General features: G+C 38.3%; 1 protein-coding gene across 1 annotated transcript; it reads left to right on the forward strand.

Moving 5' to 3' along the window:
* Positions 1 to 27,708, forward strand: LOC118575340 (vomeronasal type-2 receptor 116-like). The gene is made up of 6 exons (XM_036175923.1): positions 1 to 215; positions 12,780 to 13,071; positions 14,137 to 14,943; positions 16,181 to 16,408; positions 17,699 to 17,822; positions 26,783 to 27,708. The coding sequence occupies exons 1-6, from the start codon at positions 1 to 3 to the stop codon at positions 27,706 to 27,708; spliced, it is 2,592 nt and encodes an 863-aa protein (XP_036031816.1).

A 27,708-nucleotide genomic window follows, 5' to 3' on the forward strand; every position in this document is an offset into this window, starting at 1 on the left:
ATGCTGCTCGCTTGGATTTTTATCTCTTGCTTTCTGCAGCTTCCTATTCTTATGTACTCCTACAGAAATACTGGGTGTTTAGTCAGAATGAATTACCATTTAACTGGTGAAGGAAATGTGGTGATTGTTGGACTTTTCCCTGCTTATGCTGTCTACCCACTCAACAAAACAATTGACTGGAGAATGACTAAATTTAACAGAGATTTTACAGTTGAGTAAGTGCTTTAATTAATTATTCTTTTTCAAGGTTTGACATTCACAAGCCCTAGGGGAATAGAGATTCAAACATTGTTTTTCCCTCTTTACCCATTAAGAAGTTCCCACTCTTCCATTTCTATATGTTTCCAATGCGCTGTCTTCCTAGTGACTCATCTGGTATTTTCAAAAGGGAAGAAGGAATTTGGGTTTTATTCTTTTCCCTTTTTTGTGTCTTATTTTTTTATAATTTAATTTAATTTTATATATCAACCATGGATTTCCCTGTCCTCCCTCCTCCCACCTCCCCACCCTCCCCCCAGCCCACCCTCCATTCCCATCTCCTCTTTTCTTCAGTAGACCCTGGGAATTTCTTCCATATTCTCTACATTGCCTGTAACTCCTCTGGATTTGGATGTTTGCAATGCTAGCTCTGAAAAAGAAAGTTTATATATTATATACGAGAGGATTGACAGAAGGGGATTCTAGAAGTCTAGATGCTTCTGTGATAATGGATGATGTCACTAAAATTAGTGGCCAGTAATTTCCTTGAGTGTTGCTGGTGTGACAAATATTGACTCTGTTTGCTGCTTAAGATTTGGGAGTAGAAATGTCAGAATTAGACACTGGGACCTACTCTCTGCTTTAGAAATGCCATCATCTCTCTCAGATTCTTGTATCTGACTTTTAATATTTGTACTGTTTGTTTGCTTACCATGTTTACCTGTTTGCTGCATATATAATATATCCAATGTGTATTTGTTCATTGTTATGAATGTGTTTCTGTGCATACATTGACTGTGATAAGGCCTCTGAGAGATGTTTCTGGGCATTCTCAAAGATGCAAGATTAAGACATAGTGTCAGACAAGTCTGCTTGAGTAACTTCAGTCCTGCTAAAGAGAAACAACCAATAAGTTAGGATTTAAAAGGTGTAAGGTATATTTTATCCCAGGCTGACACGCTCCTAGCTGGAGGTAACTATATAATAAGTATCAGAAAATGAGAAGTGCAGCTTTCCCTCAAGTCTTAACTCAACAAAGCCAACATGGAAATACATGTTCAGGATCAGGTTGGAGGCAATGAGTGGAACACCACCTGAAACAAATATTGGAATGATGGATTGTTGTCCATGTGACATTACTGTGTCTGCTGAAATATGGCTATGGAGTAAGTCTTCAGTTCAGCAGTGGTAGAGGAAAAGTATTCAAGTGTGAAACATCATTTGACATAAAGGATATTGTGTAGGTTTAGTCTGGAATCCCATACCAAAGGTAGCTTTGAAAATTTAAAAACTGGCATGTAAATAAAATATTCTGTGGAGGAGTTTACTGTCTCCAGGGCTTGTCAAGTTATAAAGAATTCTAGCCTTTTTCTGTTTTTTGTTTGTTTGTTCGTTTGTTTGATTGAATGAATTATGGAACAAAATGTTGTCTAACTAAAATGAATGCAAATTGCTGAGCTGCCTTGGTTTATTGCAGAAAAGGTGTTGAAAGTTCTAAGGAAAGTATAGTTTTAGGGAATTTCCTGTAAGTTCCCTTCACCCCCTCTGCAGGGCCAGAGGAAACACATTTTACCATCATTATAAAAAACAGGTTTAAAAGAGGAAATCCAATACCCAAGTGATCAAATTTCTGTGGACTCTAAGTTTAAATTGCCATTTGATTAGGAAACTTGAATGTGGTACGACTAGTTGAATCTTTAAATGACAGAACTGCCCGGAATGGCATATAAGATGCCTGATGTGCTGCCAGCAGAGACTGGAGAAAATAGGACCCAAGATTGTGGGCCATCAACCCTCCGTGTGTTCCCCTCTGGATATTCTCCTTAACGTGCCTCTAGAGGGTCAAAGCAGAAATGCCTACGTGTCCCAGGGCCATGCTTTATGGCGTGCACATGTCATGTCCAAATAAATATTTCTTGTAATACTATTCTTTTTCTTCTATCTGATCTTCATGTTCTGTGTTTCTTAGATCAATGGTGATTTCTGTGAAGTAAATTTCACAGGAAATTATACAGAGATGATTGATCACCCAGGATTGGCTTTAGGCAATTATGCAGCTCATGGAAAAGAACCTGCAGCCCGGGGAAGCTTTTTAGGCTTGAATAAATTGTGCCGGATGTGTGGTCAACTATAGCACATGGTATGATGTGTATCAACACACTGGACTTAAATTGGCCATGATGAATAATTCAGTTTCTGATGATATTCCATAGACATTGTATAAAACTTGAGACTCTAAGGGGTATTGGCTAAAGACTATGGATGGAGTAACATATAGTTAGGATGACAAACTAAAAGTGTGGGAACCTAAAATAGGAGGAGAATAGTGACCTCGACCAAGAAAGGGAGATGGCAACTTTAATTCAGATACTTTTTATTCCTCCTCAAGGAGTGTGGAGATAATGTGACACATTGATGGAGTGATTGCTACAAGCTTTATTGGGTTCCTAGATTGAAAAGTGCTGCCAAGAAAGGTGAGCTTCTTTTCATAGAAGCTCTGTAAATTAGATTAGGTCTTCCTTGGAATTGTTGGATATAGAAGGACAGAAGTTACTGACTGGCAGGGACAGATTTCTTGTCTGAGGTCATTGGAGTCCACCAGTCATGGAGATTAGTGTTTGCAGAGGGGTGAGGAGGATCTTAGGCAGCTTCAGGGGTCTTGAGGTCGGAGCAGGCTATGTGAGAAGGAAATGACTGCCTGGTACATTGACCACTGTTCTTAATTTTACCTTTTTTTGCAAAATTCCAGGGATCATTGCTTACTTCAAGTAACGTTTCAGCATTGAATGCTCTACCAAACATTTGACCTTGCATGATAGCAGGAGACTCCTCTGCTTTACAGCAGATGGTGTTCCTGTTCCTCCCTGTTCCTCCTCTTCTTCTCTGCTCTCCATTACCAGCAACTCAGGCACCACTGTACATCAACCTGAGTCCCTCTTCAGGTTCTACAGCAGCCCCATGCCTGCAAAGATTACAATTGCAACTACATGAGCTCCTGTGGCTGGCTTGTCTAATATGTACAAGAAGAGGGTGCTGTGTCAATGTGATTTGATATCTTACAAAGTCAGAAAGAAACTAAAATAAACTTATAAAGCTATAAGCAATTAACCTATTTGATTTAGGCAACCCATTTTTAAATTTCACTTTTCATAGAGAATGAAGCACATGCAAGCATATACAAATCAAGGCTCACAATAATTTCATGCTTTTGATGAAATCTTTTATATAGGTTGGGAAACTATGTCTGTAATGTGGAAGAGGAATTTTTGTGACTTTTTCCAGTTAAATTTCTTCATTGTAGATGCATAAATATATTTATCATAATTACCATGACTACAAAAGGCTAGAAGTTTTGCAGCTAGCATTAATTTCTATCACACTAAATTTGTGTGTTCTAATTTTATTCAATTTTAATTAATTCTCAATATTAGGGAGATGGTAAATTAATGTCTATTAGCTGCAAAATATGACTACCATATTAAAGCAGATTAATCTACATAAGCATATGTTGATGCACACTACAGAATCTTTGATGCATAGTGGTTAATTTCCCTGCAAAGTAATGATGGCACTTTCTCACTGTGTATGAGAGTGCTTTTCCTTAACACTAACTTAAAAATAAAGTTTACTTACTATGTCCACGTTGCATTGCATTAGCTAGGTGTGCATTTGTATATTAATAACTTGAAACAATTTGTTTTAGAAAAATATGAAAACTCATATTTTAAGATTTTTTTTCTGTTTTTCTATGGATATTTTCCTTTTTTAGTTTTTCCAAATGAAAGGGCATAAATGTCTGCTTACTGGTTACTTGAAGATATTTCTACAATGTAACATTTATTTTAAATATTTACACTATGTCATACTGAAGGTGTAAATTAACACAAACTTTTAGTTGTGCAAGGCATATGTACCAGTTATCAAAACTGTATTTTTCAGAAATAGCACAGATTTCATGCATGTTTTAAAACTATGTGCAGTAATTTCTTTAAGTTTTGCATTGTGATAGTTATCAATAATATTTATACATGTCCATTTATTATCATGACATCAGTATCTGTTTATGGGGTATAGGATGATTATTCATCATATTTGAAAATGTGCAGCAATTGAACCATGGAATGTAACATGTCCTCCTTTTCAAATTTAATCATATTAATTGTCCAGTTAAGTACAAGTCATATGCTATCAGAACCAAGCATCTCAATGGCCATAATTGTGGTTCATGCCTTTAATCTGAGCATTTGTAAGGCACAGACAGGTGAACCTGTTTTCAAAGCAAGCATAGTCTACAGAGAAATTCTAGAACATTAAATAAATATAATGAGTATTCTTCTAGAAACATCTTTTTAGATTCTCTTACTTTACAAGTAGAACTAGTAAAACAATATAGTTTGGAAATAACTTTTAGTGAAAATTCGCACATAATATTTGGTGAGGATATATATTCCTCTTGAGTTGCCCACAATGTGTTTGTATCTTGGTTCCCAGGACAACAAAATGTCAAGCTCTAAGCCTGTGTGCTCACAATGAGTTGGAGAACCATCATCCCATTCAGTTTTGCATTGTTGTGTTCATAGTGCATATAAATATAAAGGAGTCCTTATTAGTATCATATGATCTCTGTAGATGTGAAAAAGCTTTTAAAATAATGTATTTTAATTAAAATTGTCTGCTCAAAATATTGAGCCTCATTATCCCATTGGTTGGCAGAAAATAGGAGGTTTCTTGGCCAGAATGCTCATATTTTGAAGACATTTTGAAAGTATTGTTTCTTGTGAGTGGGTTATTGAAGGGTACAGTGTGGATGGTGGACAAAAAGTACATTCTGTAAAAATCATCTATCTAGAGCATTGCAAGTGAACAGGGTGTGTTAAATGTAGAGTTATGATGTCATTTAACTTCAGAATATCTCTATTTACTTTTTTCCATGTTACCTGTCTCTTATTGAAATTGGGGTATTGAACAAACCCGCCATCTCTGTCCTAAGGTTGATCTGTTATTTTAAATCTAAGACTGTTTCATTAGAGAAGTTGGGGACTCCTGTATTTGATGTCTATTTGATTAGCATTGTTATACCCTGTTGTTGGATTTTTCCTTTAGTGAGTAGAAAGGACACTTCACTGCCTCTTCTGAATACGTTTTGTTGGATGTCTGTTTTGTCACATTTTAAGATAATTGTGCCTGCTTAGATTTGTGGGGATGGTCTGATTTTTGTTTTGTTTTGTTTTCAGTACATCCTGACTGCAGTTTTCTTTCCCTGCATTCCTCCCAGTTCCCTGCTTTCCCTCTCCCCCAGATCCACTCCTCCTCCATTCCCATTCAGAAGAGAGCAGGCCTCCCATGGATATCATCCCAACAGGACATAACAAGATACAATAAGACTAAACACAAACCCTCATGTTGTGGCTGGGAGAGGCAACACAGTATGAGGAAAAGAGTCCCAGAGCAAATGAAAGAGTCAAAGTCAACCCCACTCCCACTGTTAGGGGTCCCACAAAAACAGCAAGCTAACAATTGTTATATGTATGCAGAGCACCTAGTACAGACACATACAAGCTTTGTTGTGGCTGCATCAGTTTCTGTGAGCCTCTGTGAGTCTTGCTTAGTTGACTCTGTCAAACTGTTTTCCTGGCGTTCTTGACCCCTTTGGATCCCGAAATTCTTCCTTCCACTCTTCCATGGAGGTCTCCAAGCTCCAAGATGAGGGACCCAATGGAGATCTCCAACTGGGCACTAACTCTGCCTAATGTTTAGCTATGTATCTCTGCATCTGCTCCCATTAGCTGACAGTGAAGAAATTTCTGATGACAATTGGACTGGGCACCATCTATGAGTATAGGAGAATATCACTAAGAATCATTATACTGACAGTTTATTTATCATAGATCTCTGGGCTATCCAGCTACCAGTTCATAGTCATCTTGATAGTTTCAGTTCCCCTCTATGGCTTCAGGCTCAAATTGGACCAAGTCATTAGTTTGTTCAGTCACATCAAATTCTGAATCTCCACTGAACCTAGGATGTCTTGAAGGGCAGGATTAAATTGGGTAGGGGGAAGGTTTTGTGGCGGTGTTGGTGTCCGCAGTCACAAGCACTGGAAAGCTTACCTGGTTCTGAAGACTGGATAGTTCATTACCATGTCCTCCTAAATTACTAGGAATCCCCCAGGTACCTTCAATAAATCCAGGGAGCATCTACTGGACTAAGGTTGCTTCCACAATGTACCCCATTCCAGTTACTCTCCCAGTACTTTTTCCTTCATATCTTCCCCAACCTGATCCTCCTGTTCAGATGCCCAACCCAACTCCCCACTCCTTATCCACTCCAATAAAATATCAGTTTCAATTTCCCCTTCCCTGAAGAGATCATGTGTCCACTTAAAGCTCTAGCTATTATTTTAAGCTTCTGGTTTGTGGGACTGTAGCATGATTACCATTTGCTTAACAACTAATATCCACCTATAAGTGAGTACAATCATGTTGTTCTTTTTGGGGTCCATGTTACCTGTCTTAAAAAGGATTCTTTTTTCTAGTTCCATCCATTTGCCTGCAAATTTCATGAGGTCGCTTTTTATTCTAACAGCTGAATAATACTCCACTGCATAAATATATACCAAATTTTCTTTATCCATTCTTTGGTTGAAGGGCAACTAGATTGTTTTCAGCTTCTGGCTATTGGGAATAAAGGCACAATGAACATAGCTGAGCAAGTATCCTTGTGGTAGGATAGAGCGTCCTTTGGGTACACACCCAAGAGTGGTATAGCTGGGTGTTAAGTTAGGTCAATTGTCAGTTTTCTAAGAAACTACCATATTGATTTCCATAGCTACTGTACATGTTTACACTCTTGCCAGCAATGGAGGAGTGTTGTCCTTCCTCCACATTCTTACCAGCATGAGTTGTCACTTGTGTTATTGATCTTAGCCATTCTGATGGTGCAAGACGAAATCTCAAAGTCTTTTTTATTTGCATTTCCCAGATAGCTGAGTATGTTGAACGTTCTTTAAGTGTTTCTTGGCCATTTTGGGTTCTTCTTTTGGGAATTATCAGTTTAGCTCTGTACCCCACTTTTTAATTGAATTATTTGTTTTGTTGTTGTCTAGTTTCTTGAGATCTCCATACATTTTGCATATTAGCCCATTATCTAAAGTAGAGTTGGTTAAAAAAAAAAAAAAAAAAAAAAAAAAAAAAAAAAAAAAAACACTTTTCCATTCTGTTGGTTGATATTTTGTCCCATTGATGGTGTTCTTTGCATTACAGAGGCTTTTCGATTCCATGAGGTCCCATTTATTAATTGTTGATCTTAGTGCCAAGACTAGCTATTGATGTTCTGTTCAGAAAGTCATCTCCTGTGCTAATGCGTTCAAGGCTACTTCCTACCTTTTCTTCTGTTAGGTTCAATGTATCTAATTTTATTTTGATGTCTTTGATTCACTTGGACTTGAATTTTATACAGGGTCATAAATGTGGAACAATTTGAATTATTCTACAAGCACACATCTAGTTAGACCAGCACCATTTATTCAACATGCTTTCTTTTTCATTTCCTTTTTTCATTGTCTTTCTGGATTCTTCATTAAAACTCAATTGTCCAAAAGTTTTTGATCATATAATTCTATGGCTCTGTTGCTTGGTTCGACTTACCCAAGTTGTTTTATATTATCTGTGGCTGTTGTGAAGGCGTTCTTCCCCTTTTTTTTCTCAGTCCATTTGTCCTTGTATATAGGAAAGCTACTGATTTTTTTAGATAATCTTGTATCCAGCCACATTGCTGAAGGTTTTTTATCAGCTGTAGGAGTTCCCTTGTAGAATTTTGGGGCTCACTTATGTATAATATGATATCATCTTTGAATAGTGATACTTTGAATTCCTCCTTTCAAATTTCTATCCCCTTGATCTCCTTTGGTTTTCTTATTGCTACAGCTGGAATTTCAAGCACTATGTTGAATAGATATGAAGAGAGCACACAGCCCTTCTTGTTTCTGATTTTAGTGGTCTTCACTCAAGTTTCTCTATATTTAATTTGATGTTGGCTCTAGGCTTGCTATAATTTGACTTTATTATGTTGAAGTATGTTCCTTGTATCCCTATTCTTTCCAGCATGCTTAATTTTCAGTTATATTTTATTGGAACCCTTTTCTCAATCCTTGAACCCTAACTTGGGGTCTGTTTATGATTGTGAATTGTGTTGCTTGGAAACAACAAAAACTTGTGTATTAATTTATGGTTCAATATCTATATCTTGTCTCTTAATTAACATTATGAGACCATAAATATTAAAAGATATTATTGAATGGTGTATATTAATTCCTGGCATTTTGTTTGGTTTTCTGTTGTTGTTGTTGTTCTATTAGAGGTTTATTATTCAGATTTATTATTTAGAAACAAATTCTGGAATTGTTTATTGTTCCCTGTGCAATCTTGAATATGTTTATACTTTGTTTCAGACCTAACAACTCTTTCATTTACCCTCTACAAAATTGGTTTAGTGCTCATAATTTTGTTCAACCTCTTTTTATCATGAAAAGTTCACCTTTCTCTTTCATAGTGATTGATAGTTTTTGCTGGGTATGGTAGTCTGGAAGAGCACTGGTGCTGTTCTATAACTTGTAGAATAATAGCCCAATCCCTTCTGTCTTTCTAGTCTCTACTGAAAGAATTTGTTGCTATTCTGATGGGTCCCTCTTTGAATATGACTTGAGTTTTCTCTTTGTAGCTTTCCATGTCCTTTCTTGATTCTGTACATTAACTACCACTATTCTTTTATAACATAGGAAGATTCTTTTGTATTCCTTTATATTTGGATTTCTGCAAAATCAAACAGACAACACATATCTAGAGAATTTTCCAACCAAAACTAAAGAATATAAATTCTTCTCTGCATTTCATAAGATTTTCTCTAAAATAAACTACATAATTGGATAAAAGCAAGTCTCTAATGTACAGGAAAATTTAAATCACATCCTGCACTCTATCAAACCACCATGAACTACCAGGATATAAAAAACAGAAAAGAAAGAACACAAATTCATGGATGCTAAGTTACACAAAATAGTACCAAAATTGTTTGAAGGGAGAAACCAAGAAGGAAATTGACATTACTAGTATTAAATAGAAATGAAATCATAACATACCAAAACCTATGGAACATAATGAAAGCTGTTATAAGAGGAAAGTTTATGGAACAGTGAATCCATGTCAGAAAATTTAAGAGATCACAAATTAATGAATTTATGAGATAACTGAAAACTTTAAAAATAGGAAAACGGCCAACACTCATAAAGGTAAATGGGAAGAGTTCATCAAAATCAGGGCAAAAATTAATAAACTGGAAATGAAAAATTCAATACAAAGAATGAATAAAACCAATACTAAGATTGACATGTTAGCCAAATTAACAAAAGAAAAAGGTAGAGAATTCAAATTAATAAAATTAGAGATGGAAAAGAGACATTAAAAGAGACACTGAGAAAATCCAGGGAATCATAAGGATGTGCTTAAAAATATATATTCCTCTAAATTAGAATATTTTAAAGAAATAAATGAACTTTAGATACACATATGACATACCAATGTTAAATATAAATCAAGTTAATATTTCAAATTGGCCTATAACATACAGTGAAATTTAAACAATAATTAAAATACCCCAATTAGAAAAAAAAGCTTAAGTCAGATAGAGTCAGTGCAGAATTCTACCAGACCTTCATAGAAGAGCTGACACTAATACATCTCAAATTATTATACAAAACAGAAAAAGAAAGAACATTTACATGGGAATGTGGTATTACCCTGATTTAAAAAACATACAAAGACCCTACTAAAAACAAAGAAAAATTATAGGACAATCCCTTATGAACATAGGCACAAATAAAATGCTTGAAAACTGAACTCAAGAACACACAAAAATAATTATACACCATAATCATGTTGGCCTCATCCAAGACATGCATGAGTGGTTCAACACCTCTGAATCAATTAATGTAATCCACCATATAAACAGACTAAACTGCATAAAATCAGTAATCCTCTGGTTAAATGGAGTAAGGTCCAAAATCATCTCCTGGTGAAAGTTTAGGAGGCAATAAGTACCTGCAGAATATAGCCTGCTTTCTTATCATGTGAGCTGAAAGTGTTATTCTTCTCCTTTGCTGTACAACCCAGCAACAAGAAGAAGATAACATCGCATGCATATGAATCACTAAAAGCATGTCAACATAGGACTGAACTTTGGAACACAAACCAAACAATGATTTATAAAACACATCTTTAATAAAGCAAACATTTCTGCATATTATATTTTTGTGAAATGACATAATATTCTTTCACGTGTGAAAAATTGGTTGTTACAGAGTGCGAGTTATTTCCTCACTGGTGACTAATATTAAGAGACTGAGTAGACAGGTCAAAAGGTAACAAGTTTGCATTGCAAATATAGCAACTGAGTTTACTTTTGCAGATCACAAAAGCAAAAACAGAGGCGGGGGACATCGCAGTGCAGATGTGTAAACCTGTTGCTTTTGGAGAAATGAGCTGCAGAAGGAGGAGAAATCCCACAAGTTTATGTGCCACAAACAGACCTATTCTTAAATACCATGGAAGATAACTCCTCTTTGAAGTTTTCTCTGTCCAGCATCATGTGCATGCACACACACCACAGAGAAATATATACATGTATCACACAATTCACATATAAAAACAAATGGTTATAGAAATATCCACTGCTGTTCAGACAGGTTGAATGGCCTGGATGTTCTTGAATTAGGCACTTTCTTAGTAACTGATAGCTTGATCAAGAAACATCTGATTTTTTTGTGGTTGTGAAGATTGAAAGTTGAATTTGAGGAGATTTGAAGACCTTGTCCTAACTCATAGAGAGCATTCATCACTGATATAAAGCAACTAAATCTTACGTTACTCTCTTAGAGCTCAAGTTATTGGGAGGTTCACATTCAGGGTTTTACATAGTCCTAAAAAATAAAACAAAGAGCCTCCTAAGCCATATTGAAACTTAATACAGAAGAAACTTCTTAAAACACACACATATGAGAGAAATCTCAATGGAATCACCAAATAACAGGGAAGACAGTGAGATATTTCTTACCACCAAGCAAAACATCCAGTTTGCAGAAGGGTTAATTGAGTTGTTAGCAAAACAGGGCCATGAAAATGCCCAAACAACCCAGGATACTGCCAAAGCTATTGGATGCTCTCCACAAATTGATGGTAAAGCCCCATTACTGAAGACAACACTACAGGACTCCTTGAGCATGGAGAAGTTCGTTGCCTACCTAGAGCCTTTATTCCAATGAACTAGTGTTCATGGAAGGGACCCTGCATGCAACCAAAGGAGAAATGTAAACACCAATATAACTATAGACCCTCCAATCTACAGTGGTAGTCTCCTTGCAAGATATGCTGGTGCAAAATGCCACAAAACTTGTAGGACTAAGCAACCGATATCTGATTGGATTTTAGGTTCACTCTGAGAGATGGTACCCAACACCTCTCAGATTGTCAAGAACCTGAGACTAGACAGACCATGGACCCAGGGGGAAATCAAATAATATTGTTTTGCTAAAGAAATATAGCAATAAAATGTCTCCTAAGTATATTCTGCCATATTAATAGATCATTGGAACACTCACTTCTAAATGGGATGTCCTCTTAAAGTCCCTTCCCTCAGGGTCAGGGAACCCAAAAGAAGAGGAAATGGAAAGATTATAAGAGTCAGAGAAAGTCAAAGACACTGAGGAAACAAGACCTTCTAAACATAGCAGGATTGATACACACATGAACTCAAGAGACCGGGAAGGATGCACAGGACCTACACCACTAAGACAGATGGGTTGCCAGCACTGAGAGGGGAAGTGGACACAAGCCCTCATCTTTAATTCAGAAGCCAACTGCAAGTTGTCTCAAACCTCCATCTAGAACCCAGTTACAAATAATACAAAAATTAGTTTCCTCCAAGGGAGTCACCCTGGGTATACAAACAATTCTTAAAGGCAGGCCCCACGCTCAATAGTAGATGGAAAACAAAAATAGTAACTCAATGGCAATTTGGGAGGTTAATTTATTCAACCTTACATGGCTTTTATATATAATTATGGTATCTAATGTTTTGTTTTTATGATTTTCTGTGTATGAAAACACATGTGACTCTACATCTATGTTTGTCTTGTCCTGGTTCTTTGGCTCTTTTTCTTATATTTGTTTGTTTGTTTTGTCCAATTCTGGCTTGTTTGTTTTCATTTTAATTTATTATATTTTAGATATTTGATTGTTTTCTAATAAGAGAGAGAAGAAGAAGCCTAGATTTGAGTGGGAGGGAAAGAGGAGAGAATGTGGAAGGAGATGGTGGAAGGGAAACTATAATTAGAAAATATTTCATCAAAAAGTCTATTTTCAATTAAAAACATTTAAAAAGCAAATAATACTCCCATTCTAATTCCAGTAAATACTGAAAATATATTTAAACATGGATTTGGGTAAAAGCCAGTGCACTAAGCTTGCACATATATAATTTGTTGTGTGGTATGAATCTTCCTCCTAAATATTGTTCTGCCTTCTCTGCAGGTTTAAGTTGAGGAACTACCAATGTATTTTGGCCATGATGTTTGCAATTGAGAAGATCAACAGCAATCCATATATTTTACCTAATACATCCCTGGGATTCGAGGTCCAAAATGTCTGCCATGGTCAGAGGCGCACTCTGGTCAATCTCTTTGGCTTGTTTTCAGGTACTGGTTATGCCCTCCCTAACTACAGATGTTCAAGAGAGAGCATGTCAGCTGCTGTACTTACAGGACCATCATGGGCAATAATTGAATACTTAGGGACACTGCTGGATCTTTACAAATTTCCACAGGTGAGAGAAGGTGATGGACTATGACATGATGTCAGCTCTACTTGATGGTATTTCAGCTGTCTGTGTGGGAAAGGGGGAAATGAGTAGCTCTTCATGGATAGGGAAATAGGCAGACATAGTTGATGATACATATGTATTTTTTGTAGCTTAGAATAGAGATAAGGGGAAGGAAGGGTGGAGCAGGCACACCACCCTATTGAACCTCTAAATATTGTCTGTACTGTCAAGGGATATTCAGTCATAATGTTAACCCTAAGATTGTGTTTGTGTTTAATTTAAAAAACAACCTTAAGGCTGGAGAGATGGCTCAGAAGTTAAGAGCACTGCTTGCTCTTCCAAAGGTCCTGAGTTCAATTCCCAGCAACCACATGGTGGCTCACAATCATCTGTAATGAGATTTGGTGCCCTCTTCTGGACTGCAGGAATATGTGCAGATAGAATACTGTATACATAATAAATGAATAAATCTAAAAAAAAAACCTTAGTTTAGGGGGTGAAGAGAAACTAGGTGACTGGAATTAGCCATAGAGAGTCTGGATGATCCAGGAATGCAGATAGACACACAGGAAGGGGTAATGTGGGACTAGGAGTCTGGTGCTTTCTTTTAGGTTTGGGATGAATGAAGAGACATGTCTATTGCTGGGTCTCTGGCAAAAAAGAAGGTCAACTGGTTGCTTCTCATCCTCTCTGACATGACAGGTTTTCACCCTCACATCTGACTTCTGAGTATTTGTTGATAAATAAAAAAAATTCAGACTTAGTTTAAACCTATACTTAGCAGCCAGGCCTATACTTAGTACCCAGGCCTTGGGACTGGAAGTCCCTCCAGGCTGAAATCTGAGTAGCTGTTGGCACTATGGGACTGCAGACAGCACTTAAAATATCAGTAGATTCATGTGCAGCTGCTGAGCTGACAGAAGAACATCATTGTACTTTTCTGATAAACCCATAGATATATGGATTTGAACTTCAAAGCAGTATTGATCTAAAGGCTTCAAACCATTGCTGTAGGATTGAGTTAAATTTCATGACAATGTTCTTCTTTCTGACTGTTTCTCCCTACAGCTAAGTTTTGGGCCTTTTGATACCACCCTCAGTGAAGAAGGACGGTTTTCTTCCCTATACCAGGTGGCCCCCAAGGACACATATCTGACACTTGGCATTGTATCTTTGATGCTTCATTTCCACTGGAACTGGGTGGGGCTGTTCATCATAGATGATCACATAGGTGCCCAGATTCTGTCAGATTTGAGAAGTGAACTGGGGAAAAATGGAGTCTGCATAGCATTTGTGGAAATGATGCTAACCATCAGGGGTTCATTTCTGACCACACCCTGGAAAAATCAGGTGCAGATCCTGGAATCATCAGCAAATGTGATTATTATTTATGGGGACACTGATTCCCTATTAAGCTTAATAGTAAATATTATGCAGAAGTTAGTCACATGGAAAGTCTGGGTCCTGAACTCACACTGGGATCATTCCACATTTGATAACTATTTCCTGTTAGATGCATTGCATGGTGCCCTTATTTTTTCACACCACAATGAGGAGATCAATAATTTTACAGATTTTATCCAGACAGCCAATCCTTACAAATACCCACAAGACATTTATCTTCATGTATTGTGGCACTCATTCTTCAATTGCTCATTTTTTGGAGAAGACTGTAAAATTGTGGATAACTGTCTGCCTAATGCCTCCTTGGAATTCTTGCCAGGGAACATATTTGACATGGCCATGAGTGAAGAGAGTTACAATGTGTACAATGCAGTGTATGCTGTGGCCCACAGTCTACATGAAATGACTCTCCATCAAGTACAATTTCAAACTCTTGGAAAAGGAAAAGAGATGGTATTCTTCCCCTGGCAGGTAACAGCCTTTCTGTAGTATTATATCATCAACAATATGCCACCCCAAGAGTTGATAAATACCCTAAAACTAAGTAATACATTAGATTATTTTGTTAAAAAGCTGCAAGAGAGACTTACAAGGAGTCTGTTTTAAGTCGATATGTAGTTGTATTACAAAGGTTTGTGCAATATTTGTAGGGTAAATTTTTCAATATAAAAAGTTCATTTACCTCGGAGATTTCACATAACAGTAAAGACAAAGACAAAGAATTGTCACAACGGACATGAAGACTTCTAAAACGGTTATGTTACATAAATGAACACTCATAAAATCATTTATTTTTACATAGTGAAACTCTAAATATTTTCAAAACTTAATTGGGTATGACTACACTTCCTCTTTCTATTTTATTTTTTCATTTTGTGAACATTAGTGTTTTGCCTACATACATGTCTGTGTGAGGGGGTAGGGTCCCCTTGAACTGGAGTTATAGGCAGTTGTGAGCTACTATGTGGGTGTTGGGAATTGAACCAGGGTCCTCTGGAAGACAAGACAGTGCTCTTCACCTCAGAGCCTTCTCCCCAACCCAGGTATGAATATATTTTCTAAGAAGATGAGAGTTTTTTCATTCATATTTATAATTTAGGAGTTCTGGGTTCTATGTTTTCTAAAGGAACTGATTGGAATATATTACAAGTATAATGATGTTTCCAATACTGTTGAGTGTAGTTGAAGAGCTTTTCTCCAGGTGCCACCAAGCCCTGTTAGTCCAACAATCCACTTGTAAAATAAACATACAGACATTTATATTATTTAAACTGCTTGGCCATTAGCTCAGGCCTACCATTGTCTAGCTCTTACTCTTATATTTAGCCCATTTCTATTAATCTATACTTTGCCAAGTGGCTCGTGGCTTACCAGTACCTTATTTCTTTCTTGTCATGGCGGCGGCTGGCAGTATCTCCCTGCCTCAGCCTTCATTTTCCAGAAGTCTCCTCCTCCTTGTCCTGCCTACCCTATCCTTCCTGCCTGGCTACTGGCCAATCAGCACTTTATTTATTTTAACCAATCAGATCAACACATTTGACATACAGAACATCCCACAGCAGTTGAGTATCATTTGTTTGATACTAGTGGTACCTATATTAAAGGTGCTTGTCACAATAGGGATTAAAATCAAGAAGAGATGCTCCCTGATTCTGCCTCTGTTATATTTCTCTGAAGTTATGTAGCATAAAGCATGTATCTCTTTTAGCTTCACCCTTTTCTAAAGAACACACAACTCATCAATCATGCTGGAGACCAGATGGTCCTGGATTGGAAAATGAAATCTCAAGCAGAATATGACATTCTCAATTTTTGGAATTTCCCAAAAGGTCTTGGGATAAATGCAAAAGTAGGAACATTTTCTCCAAATGTTCCAGAGGGCCAGGAATTGTCCTTATCTTATCACATGATACAGTGGGCAACAGGATTAACAGAGGTGGGTTGCATCTTACTTGAGTAATTTGACCTATATAAATTTCAAAAAATATATATATATTCCTGTGTGTCATGACCCTTCACTGCTCACACAGAGTCCATTTATAGACACATAATGACCAATATAAAACATTGTCTTCATACCTAATTTTGCTGAATGAGCTATTTTCCAATCTTCTCATTTTTTTAACTTTTTTTAAAGATTTATTTATTTATTATGTATACAGCATGTTTGACTGCAGGCCAAAGAGGGAACTAAATCTCATTACAGGTGGTTGTGAGCCACCATGTGGTTGCTGGGAATTGAACTCAGGACCTCTGGAAGAGCAGTCAGTGCTCTTAACCTCTGAGCCATCTCTCCAGCCCCATCTTATCTTTTTCTAACATATATACAAGTATCTTTTTCAGGATGATTTCCATCATTTTCACAAATCACCTAACAAAAGACTTAGTTTGATCCCATCTTGTAAGGTTTCAGTCATTGGTCAGTTGGCCTTTTGCTTCTAAGCCCTGTCAAGATAGAAGAGCATGATGGGAATATGTAGATGTGTTAGTTATTTGTTTTGCTGTTGCAAAAAGGCTACTTAACAAACAGTATGGGAGACTCTTCCTGGCTCACAGTTTGAGAATATATTCACTCACTGCAGGAAGCCATGTTTTTAGGTGATAGAGGTAGATATTCACATTGCATCAACAGTCAGGATGCACATAGCTGAACTCTGCTGTTATCATCATTTCTTCCTTTTATTTCACTAGACAACCAGGGCCAATAAATTGGGGCCACCCATTTTAAAGAAGTGGTTTATGGGGTTTTTTTGTTTTTTGTTTGTTTGTTTGTTTGTTTGTTTACCTCAAGTAAACTAATCTAGAAAATTTTACACAATAATTTCTGCCAGATTGGTTTACACAGTGGTTCTAAGATGACTCTCTACCATGGAAGACAAGATGAACCCTTATCATGGAAGAAAAAAACTTATTTGCCTTTCTATACAGGAGTCAAGAAACAATAGTTTTGTAGCTATTATGTCACCAAGACATGCTACAAAGGACCTAAATTCTTACTTTTATGCCTCACCTCATAATCTTTGAACAATTTTCCAATAAAGCAATGTTATTAGGGTCAAACATTTACCACATGGGTCTGTGATGATGCACTTTAGCAATAAAAACTTCAACATTCTGCATTTAAAAATACTAACATAAATAAACTAACAGTTCTATATTCAAAAACACTCTACTAGAGATTCCATAAAACATGGGTATTTGCTAACATTCATGTTATTATTCTCAGATTCCTCAGTCTGTATGCAGTGAGAGCTGTCATCCTGGATTTATGAAAACCCACCGAGAGGGTGAGGCTTACTGTTGCTTTGACTGCAAGCAATGCCCAGAGAATGAGATTTCCAATGAGACAGGTATGTCAGTCATGTAGAAAACATTCACAGTTGTCCACAGCTGCAATATCCAAACAAATGAAAAATATCTGTAAGTGAACTCACTTCAGTGAAGACAATCCTCTTCCTTCCAACTGTTAGAAAACCACAGGTTACAGTTCATTTTTCCCACTGAAATAACACACTCTTCACATTGAAATCCATACCTGCTTTGTGTGCCTGAACAATTGTGGAAATGTCTGTCTACAGAAAACTACCTTCTCACACCAGAGCAGTATGCTTCATGTCACCATGCACTTTGTCTCTGTTTGTTTTCTATTGCTATAAAAAGGCACCATGACCCCGCATCTGATAAAAGAAGACCTTTCATTGGGTTACAGTTTCGGACTGTTAGAGTTCATGAAGGCAGAACAGAGGCGTGTGTGGCAGTTTAAATGAGAATGGTCCCCATAGGCTCATATGTTTGAATACTTGGTCTACAGCTGTGGAACTGTTTTGGAAGGATTCGGAGATGTGAGGATTGTCATTTACACTGGGAATGGAGCTGTGAAAAGTCTGCTTCATTCTCATTCTTTCTCCCTCGCTCTCGCTCTCTCTCATCTCTGCGTCATGGGTATAGATCAGGTGTAAGCTCTCAGCTAGTTTTCCAGCTCCATTCCTTCCTGCCTGCAGCTTGCCATGTTCTCCATCTGGAACTGTGAGCCTGCAAGGTGAATTCCTTCTTTTATTAGTTGTCTTGGTTATGATGCGTCTTCATAGCAATAGAAATTTAACCAAGACAGCATGACAACAGGAACAGTTGGGACTTTACAGACTGATCCCCAAGTAGGAGACAGAGAAGCCACACTGTGAACAACAAGATCCTTAAAACCTTTCCACAGCAACAGGCCTCTCTCAAAAGGTCCACATCTCCTAATCCTTTCCAAATAGCTCCACCCCCTGGGGACAAAGGTTACAAATACGTGATGTAAGGAGGGACATTCTCATTCAAAGCACCACAGTTTGCTCCCTTACACCCATAGTGCCTATCATAGTTTTATTTTTTTTACTTTATTTCAATTTTATGAAAATTCCATATATTATACAATTTGTCCCAACCACTTTCTCCCATCCCTTCCCTCCACCTAACCACCCTCACTACCTCACATTCTTCACCAGATCCACTGACAGGCCTCCCAGTGATATCAACTGAACATGACAAAACAAATGCAATTAGACCTAGCATAAAGCCTCATATCATGGCTGGACCAGGCAACACATTAGAAGGAAGACAGGGATTATTGATTGGTGTGTAAAATGATTCCTGCTTCAGTCTCTGTGAGCCCCTATGAGCCCTGTGCATGTGATCCTTTGGGCCCTGTTCTCCTGTTGATCTCAAACTTTCTGGTTTCTACAATCCTTTCTCCTCCTTCTCTGTGTGGTTCACGAAGCTCCCTATAATGTGTGGCTATGCGTCTCTGCATCTGCTCTCATCAGCTGCTAGAGTAAGACTTCCTGATGAAGACTGGACTAAGCACCAGTCAATGAGTATATCAAAATATGATTAAAAATCATTTCGTTGACTTTTTCTTTCTTTCTCTCTCTTTCTTTTTTTTTTCTTTTTTTCTTTCTTTTTTTTTGTCAGCAGTGTGTGGTTCTATGCTAGGTCTCTGAGCATTCAGATTAAGATTCCTGGACATGCAGACAATGAGACAAAGGCAAGCATGGGCTGTTTCTCATGACTTGGGTCTCAATACAGATCAGTCACTGATTGGCCACCCCCACAAGCTCTGGGCCTCCATTGCTCCAACACAGCTTGCTGGCAGGACAAGTTGTGGTTGGAAAGCTTTCTGGCTGGATTGTTGTCCAAGTCCCACCAATGAGAGCCTAGCCTGCTGAAATAAGATGGCCAGTTTAGGCTCCATATCCTCCATTACTAGGAGTCCTCTCAATGGTTACCCTCCTAGCTTCCAGAGAGTATCCACTGCACTGGATTTCCACATAGCTCCCTATGTATCTACCTATTCCAATAGTATCTTCCCATACCCTCTCCCTGTGTCCCTCCCTCCCATCCTGATCACTCTGTTACCATCCCCACCTGACCCAGTATACCCACAAAAATCTATTATATTTCCCTTTCCCAAGGAGATCCCTTTGTCACCCCTAGAACCCTTCTTGTTACTTAACCTCTCTGTGTCTGTGAATTATACGTGATTATCCTCTACTTAACAGCTAATATTCAAGTATAAGTGAGAATATATCATATTTCTCTCTCTGGCACTGCGTTACTTCACAAAGGATGATTTTTTTTCTAGTTCCATCCATTTACCAGGAAATTTCATGATGTCATTTTTTTCTAACAGATGAATAATAGCCCATTGTGTACCACATTGCTTTATCCATTCTTTGGTTGAGGGGTATCTAGATTGTTTCCAATTTCTAGCTATTATGAATAATGCTGCTGTAAACAGAGTTGAGGAAATATCTTTATGGTGGGATGGAGCATCCTCTGGGTATATGCTCAAGAGTGGTATAGCTGGGTCATGAGGTAGGTCAGTTCCCGGTTTTCTGAGGAATCACCATATTGATTTCCAAGTGCTATACAAGTTTACACTCCCACCAGCAATGGAGGAGTCTTCCCTTTGCTCTGCTTCGTCACCAGCAAAAGTAGTCACTTGTATTATTGATCATAGCCATTCTTACTGGTACAAGATGGAATCTCAAAAAAAATTCTTTTTTTTTTTTATTGGTTTTTTGAGACAGGGTTTCTCTGTGCAGCTTTGTGACTTTCCTGGATCACACTCTGTAGACCAGGCTGGCCTTGAAGTCACAGAGATCCACCTGCCTTTGCCTCCTGAGTGCTGGGATTAAAGGTGTGTGCCACCACTGCCTGGCTAACTCAAAATATTTTTGATTTGTATTTGCCTGATGGCTAAGAATGTTGAACATTTCTTTCAGTGTTTCTCAGCCATATTTGTTTCCTTGATGGAAAATTCTGTTTAGATTTGCACCTCATCTTTTTTTTTTTATTAAGAAAATGTTTTTGGGTTGGGGATTTAGCTCAGTGGTAGAGCACTCGCCTAGCAAGCCAAGGCCCTGGGTTCGATCCTCAGCTCCAAAAACAAAAACAAAAAAAGAAAAAGAGAAAGAAAAAGGAAATGTTTTCATTCATTTTACACACAAATCAAAGATGCCCCTCTTCTTTCCTCCCACTCCTCAGCCTCCACCTCCCAATGCACACTCCACTCTTCCCATGTGGAGGCACATTCATTAGAGGCAAATCCAAGCCCTTCCCCTGCCTCAAGGCTGCATGTGGTTCCCATCATAGGTAGTGGGGTCCACAAAGCCAGCTCATGCACCAGAGATGGATTCTGATCCTACCACCAGGGGGCCTCCCAAGCATATCAAGCTACATAACTGTCTTGCCATGCAAAGGGCCTACTCCAGTCCCATGTAGGATCCATAGCCATTGATCCAACTTTCATGAGTTCCCTCTAGTTTGGTTTGGTCATCTCTGCATGTTTTCCCATCATGATCCTGATGCACTTGCTCATAGAATCCTTCTTCTCTCTCTTTGACTGGACTCCTGGAGCACTGTTTAGTGATTGGCTGTGGATCTCTGCATCTGCTTCCATCAGTCATTGGAGAAAAGTTCTGTCATGACAGTTAAGGTATTCAACGGTCTGATCTCTGGAGCAAGCCAGTTCAGTTCAGGCACCCTCTACACTACTGCTATTGGACCAGGCTGGGGTCATCCTTGGGGATTCCTGGCAGCTTCCCTAGCACTGGGTTTCTCTCTATCCCCGTGATGTCTCTATCATAGTATCTCTTTCATTGCATTCCCCCTCCCTCCCTGTTCTAGCTCAACCATCCTGTTCCCTTATGTTCTCATCCCCTGTCCCTTACCCTCCATTACCCACCCCTCATCCCCAGTTCAATCATGGAGATCTCATCTATTTCCCCTTCCCAAGGCAGCCCATGCACCCCTTTTTGGGTCTTCCCTGTTAGTTAGCTTCTCTGGAGTTGTGGGTTGTTGCCTGATTACCCTTTGCTTTATGTCTAGTATCCACTTATGAGCGGGTACATACAATGTTTGTCCTAATGAGTCTGGGTTACCTCACTCAGGTTCATATTTTCTAGTTCCATCAATTTGCCTGCAAATTTCATGATATCAATGGTTTGTCTCTGCTGAATAGCACTCCATTGTGTATATGTGCCACATTTTCTTAATCAATTCTTCAGTCGAGGGGCATCTAGGTTGTTTCCAGATTCTGATTATAACCAATAATGAACATAGTTGAGCATGTGTCCTTTGTGGTATGATTGAGTATTCCTAGGGTATATGTCCAAGAGTGGTATAGCAGGGGCTTGAGGAAGATTGATTCCCAATTTTCTGAGAAACTGCCATACTGATTTTCAAAGTGGCTGTACCAGTTTGCACTCCCACCAACAATAGAGGAGTGTTCCCCTTACTCCACATCCTCTCCAACATAAGCTGTCTTCAGTGTTTTGGATCTTAGCCATTCTGACAAGTGTAAGATTGTATCTCAGTGTCATTTTGATTTCCATCTCCCTGATAATTAAGGATGTCCTTAAATGTCTATTGGCCATTTGAAATCCTTTGAGAATTTTCTTTTTTTGTTTTATAATTTAATTTAATTTTACATATCAGCCATGGATCCCCCTGTTCTCCCTCCTCCTGCCTTCCCCCAAGCCCACCCCCCATTCCCATCTCCTCCAGGGCAAGGACTCCCCTAGGGATTCAGCTCAACCTGGTAGATTAAGTCCAGGCAGGTCCAGTCCCCTCCTCCCAGGCTGAGCAAAGTGTCCCTGCATAAGCCCCAGGTTCCAAACAGCCAGCTCATGCACTAAAGGCAGGTCCTGGTCCCACTGCCTCCAAACAGTTCAAGCTAATCAACTGGTTCACTTATCTAGAGGGCCTGATCCAGTTGGAGGCTCCTCAGCTATTGGTTCATAGTTCATGTGTTTCCATTAGTTTGGCTATTTGGCTCTATAGCCCATTTTTTAATCAGATTGTTATTTTGATGTCTAGTTTCTTGAGTTCTTTAAATATTTTGGATATCAACCCTCTGTCAGATGAGGCATTGGTGAAAATATTTTCCCATTCTATAGGCTGTCATTTTGTCTTGTTTACTGTGTCCTTTGCCTTACAGAAGCTTCTCAGTTTCAGGGAGTGCCATTTATTAATTGTTGTTCTCAGTGTCTGTGCTACTGGTGTTATAATTAGGAAGTTGTCTCCTGTACCAATACATTCAAGACTATTTCCTCCTTCCTCTTTTATCAGGTTCAGAGTAACTGGGTTTATGTTGAGGTCTTTGATCCACTTGGACTTGAGTTTTGTGCATGGCAATTGATATGGATCTATTTGCAGCCCTCTACATGTTGATGTCCAGTTACGCCAGCACCATTTGTTAAAGATGCTTTCTTTTTTCCATTGTACAGTTTTCACTTCTTTGTCAAAAATCATGTGTTTATAGGTGGGTGGGCTAATGTCAGGGTCTTCAGTTCGATTCCATTGGTCCACATGTCAGTTTTTATGCTAATACCAAGCTTGTTTTATTGCTGTAGCTATATAGTAGAGCTTCATGTCAGGGATACTGATGCCTCTAGAAGGGGTTGGTTGTACAGGATTCTTTTAGCTCTCCTGGGTTTTTTGTTTTTCCAAATGATGTTGAGTATTGTTCTTTCCAGGTCTGTGAGGAATTGTGTTGGTATTTTGATGGGGATTGCATTGAATCTGTAGATTGCTTTTGGTGAGATTGTCATTGTTACTATGTTAATCCTTCCTCTCTGTGAGCATGGGAGATCTTTCCATTTTCTGACATCTTCAATTTCTTTCTTCAGAGACATAAACTTCTCTTTATACAGGTCTTTCACTTGCATAGTTAGTGTTACCCCAAAGAATTTCATACTGTTTATGGCTATGTACAGGGCGGTGTTGCTCTTATTTCTTTCTCAGTCCATTTGTGATGATTTGTATATAGGAGAGCTACTGATTTTTTTTAGTGAATCTTGTATCCTGCCACATTCCTGAAGATGTTTATCAGCTGTAGGAGTTCCCTGGTATAATTTGTGGGGTCACTTATATATATACTATCATATCATCTGAAAATAGTAAAAGTTTGCTTCTTCCTGTTTCTATGACCTTGACCTCCTTTTGTTGTCTTATTGCTCTAGCTAGAATTTCAAGTACTATATTGAATAAATATGAGGAGAGCAGACAGCCTTGTCTTGTTCCTGAATTTAATTGAATTTATTTGAGTTTCTGTCCATTCACTTTAATATTGGCTATAGGCTGGATGTAAATTGCCTTAGTAATGATTAAGTATGTTCCTTGTATACCTAATTTCTCTAAGACTTTTATCATGAAGGGGTGTTGAATTTTGTCAAAGGATTTTTCAGCATCCAATGAGATGATCATGCTATTTTCTTTCTTTCAGTTTGTTTGTGTGGTGACTATATTCACTGATTTTGATATGTTGAAACATCACTAAATCTTTGGGATGAAGCCTATTTGATCTTTTTGATATGTTCTTGGATTCTGCTTGCAAGTATTTTATTATTTTTGCATCTATGTTCATAAAGGAAATTAGTCTGTGACTCTGTTTCTTTGATGACACTTTTTGTGGTTTGAGTATCAGGGTGACAATGGCCTCATAAAATTAATTTGCCCATGTGCCTTCTGTTTCTGTTTTGTGGACTAATTGGAGGAGTGTTGATATTAGCTCTTCTTCAAAGGTCTGGGAGAATTCTTTGATAAAGCCATCTGGCCTCTGGCTTTCTTTAGTTGAAAGATTTTTAATGGCCGCTTCTATTTCCTTGAGGTTTATAGGTCTGTTTAAATTGTTTAATTGATCTTGATTTCTTTGGTAAGTTGTATCTGCCAAGAAAAATACCCATTTCTTTTACATTTTCCAGTTTTGTGGAGTATGAGTTTTAAAAGTATGACCTAATGTTTCTTTGGGCTTCCTTGCTGACTGTTGTTGTGCCCCACTTGTCATCTCTGCTTATGTTAATTTGGGTATTCTCTCCTTGCCTTCTAATTAGTTTGGATGGAGGTTTGTCTGTCTTGATGATTTTCTCAAAAATCAATTGTTTCATTGATTCTTTGTAATGATCGTTATGTTTCTGTGCACTAATTTTAGCCCTCAGCCTGATTATTTTTTCCATCTACTCCTCTTTGGTGTTCTTGCTTTGTTTTGTTCTAAAACTTTCAGATGTACTCTTACATTCCTGTCCTTTTTCATGTAGGCAATTAGTCTTATGAACTTTCCTCTACACCACTTTCACTGGGTCACATAAGTGTAGATGAAATTATAAACGGTCTTATTAAATAAGAAACAGAGAGCCAAATACACAGTTAAAAGCCCAAAAGATTGGAACACTAGCAAATAGCCTTTAGCTTACAAGTCGCTGCCATCCTTCACCTGAGAGAGAGACCTTCTCATGTGTCCTGTCTTTTTATTGCCTTTTTGTTCTACATTCTCATTGGCTTTAAACCCAACCACATGATTTCCTCATCACTGCCTGTCTATACAGATCTCATACTGGAATATGGATACCAGAGAAAGGGATGCTTTGGTCCCTAGAACCAGTCTGGCCCCTGGTAAAGCAAAAGTCTTTTGCTGAAGTTGTGGGCAGATATATTGAGCCCAGGGAAGATAGTGCAGTCTGGAGATTTGGGGCAGGTTGGAGTCTCTAGGATGAGCTGGCCTCCAGTAAACCTGTCAGAGTTGTGGGCTAGAATATGGGGCTCAGGGAAGGAGATGCTGTTTGAGGCTGCAATTCTTATTATTTTCTTCTGGGCTTTTTGGACTTTTCCTTTATACTTTATACTTTGGTTTACAGCTTTGTGTTTAGTAGATTGTGTGCCTGTGTGAGAGAGTAATTTTAATTGTCATTTTGTTGGCATTTTATTTATTTCTCTCTTTTAAAGAAAGAGAGAAAGAAAAGGGGTGGAATTGGGTGGGCATGGAGATGGGGAGAATCTGGGAGGAGTTGGAGAAGGGTAAAAATCATGATATGAATATATTATATAAGGATTATGAGTGGTAATGTGATGTTATAAAAAGAATTAAATATATATCACAAAGAAAAATGTATATAGAAATATGGACATTATTAATATATTGAAAATATTGCAGAAAAATCCATAAGCATAAAATCATAATCTAGGAGTAAATTGATAAGATATCAGGAACACAGTGTTAAAACACTGTTCCATAAAGACATAAGAATACATGAGCAGTTCTGTATCAATGCACTACATAGATACTATTTTACAGAGCTATGAGAAAAGTGTCAAGGCTGCAAGAATTTGAGAAATTAAATTTACTCAGATTCCTTCAGAGAATGAGGAAACTTAGATAATACTCTGGACTTCATCAATGTAGTTGCATTTGGAATATATATAAGAAAACAGGATTATAAGATAAGGATTTCAAGGGACATCCTCTCTATCACACTGAAGTCCCATACCCTCTTAAGAATGGAGATGTGCTGGGCAGTGGTGGCGCATACCTTTAATCCAAGCACTCGGGAGGCAGAGGGAGGCGGATCTCTGTGAGTTCAAGGCCAGACTGCTCTCCAAAGCGAGTTCCAGGAAAGGCGCAAAGCTACACAGAGAAACCCTGTCTCGAAAAAAAAAAAAAAAGAAGAATGGAAATGTATTAATGAAGAGGCAATGTCAGAGCAAAATTAGGTTCATGCAATGTGTTCAGTGCTCTAATAACTTGTAAAGCAAATACAACAGTGTCAGTAAAGGTGAGGATACCATACAAGTAACAACAGAGAAAGCATTGGTGCTATTTAATTTCTGTTAGCATGAAGCAGAAGGCAAATGGAGTTTAATTTTTCTGTATTTATATCTGAAACAAAGCAATATGGTCCAGATAACATTGCAATGTTACAGAGCATAGAAGTGGCTTAGGATAAAAGAGAAAACATGAGTATGCATTCATGATTACCTGCATTTCTGCCAGATGTGGAGCAGTGTATGAAGTGTCCAGAAACTCATTATGCAAATACAGAGAAGACACACTGTCAACATAAGAATCTGACATTTCTGTCCTATGATGACCTCTTGGGAAAGATACTCAGCTTCATATCCCTGGGCTTCTCCTCACTCACAGCTGTTGTTCTTGGGGTGTTTCTGAAGCACAGAGACACTCCCATTGTCAAGGCCAATAACCGGCATCTCAGTTACATCCTGCTCATCACTCTGACCCTCTGTTCTCTCTGTCCCTTGCTTTACATTGGCCATCCTAGCACAGTCACCTGTATCCTGCAGCAGAACACATTTGGACTTCTGTTCACTGTGGCTCTTTCCACTGTGCTGGCCAAAACTCTCACTGTACTTATAGCCTTCAAGATCACTGCTCCAGGGAGAATGAGTAGCTGGCTTCTGATAGCAAGGGCCCCTAATTTCATCATTCCCATCTGCACCCTACTGCAAGTTGTTCTCTCTGGAATCTGGCTGGCAACCTCTCCTCCATTTATTGACAAAGATGCTCATTCAGAACATGGACACATCATCATCCTTTGCAACAAAGGCTCAGCTATTGCCTTCTACTGCATCCTGGGATACCTGGGAACATTGGCTATAGGCAGCTACCTTATGGCTTTTTTGTCCAGGAATCTGCCTGACACATTCAATGAAGCCAAGTTGCTGGCTTTCAGCATGCTGGTGTTCTGCAGTGTCTGGGTCAGCTTCCTCCCTGTCTACCACAGCACCAAGGGGAAGGTCATAGTGGCTATGGAAGTCCTCTCTATCTTGGCCTCTAGTACATCACTCTTAGGCATCATCTTTGTCCCCAAGTGCTACATCATATTATTAAGACCAGAAAGGAACTCACTTCATCACATCAGGGACAAAACATATACTACAAGAAAAACCCTTAAAACCTAG

The sequence above is a fragment of the Onychomys torridus genome, unplaced genomic scaffold (assembly GCF_903995425.1).
Source record: "Onychomys torridus unplaced genomic scaffold, mOncTor1.1, whole genome shotgun sequence".
Classification (NCBI taxonomy): domain Eukaryota; kingdom Metazoa; phylum Chordata; class Mammalia; order Rodentia; family Cricetidae; genus Onychomys; species Onychomys torridus.

What these genes read in the sequence shown, in the direction of transcription:
- LOC118575340 (XM_036175923.1), top strand. Translation starts at nt 1, where the DNA reads ATGCTGCTCGCTTGGATTTTTATCTCTTGCTTTCTGCAGCTTCCTATT. An exon ending in ATCTTTACAAATTTCCACAG is followed by an intron (nt 13,072 to 14,136) that starts GTGAGAGAAGGT and finishes TTCTCCCTACAG; the next exon opens with CTAAGTTTTGGGCCTTTTGA. An exon ending in GGGCAACAGGATTAACAGAG is followed by an intron (nt 16,409 to 17,698) that starts GTGGGTTGCATC and finishes TATTATTCTCAG; the next exon opens with ATTCCTCAGTCTGTATGCAG.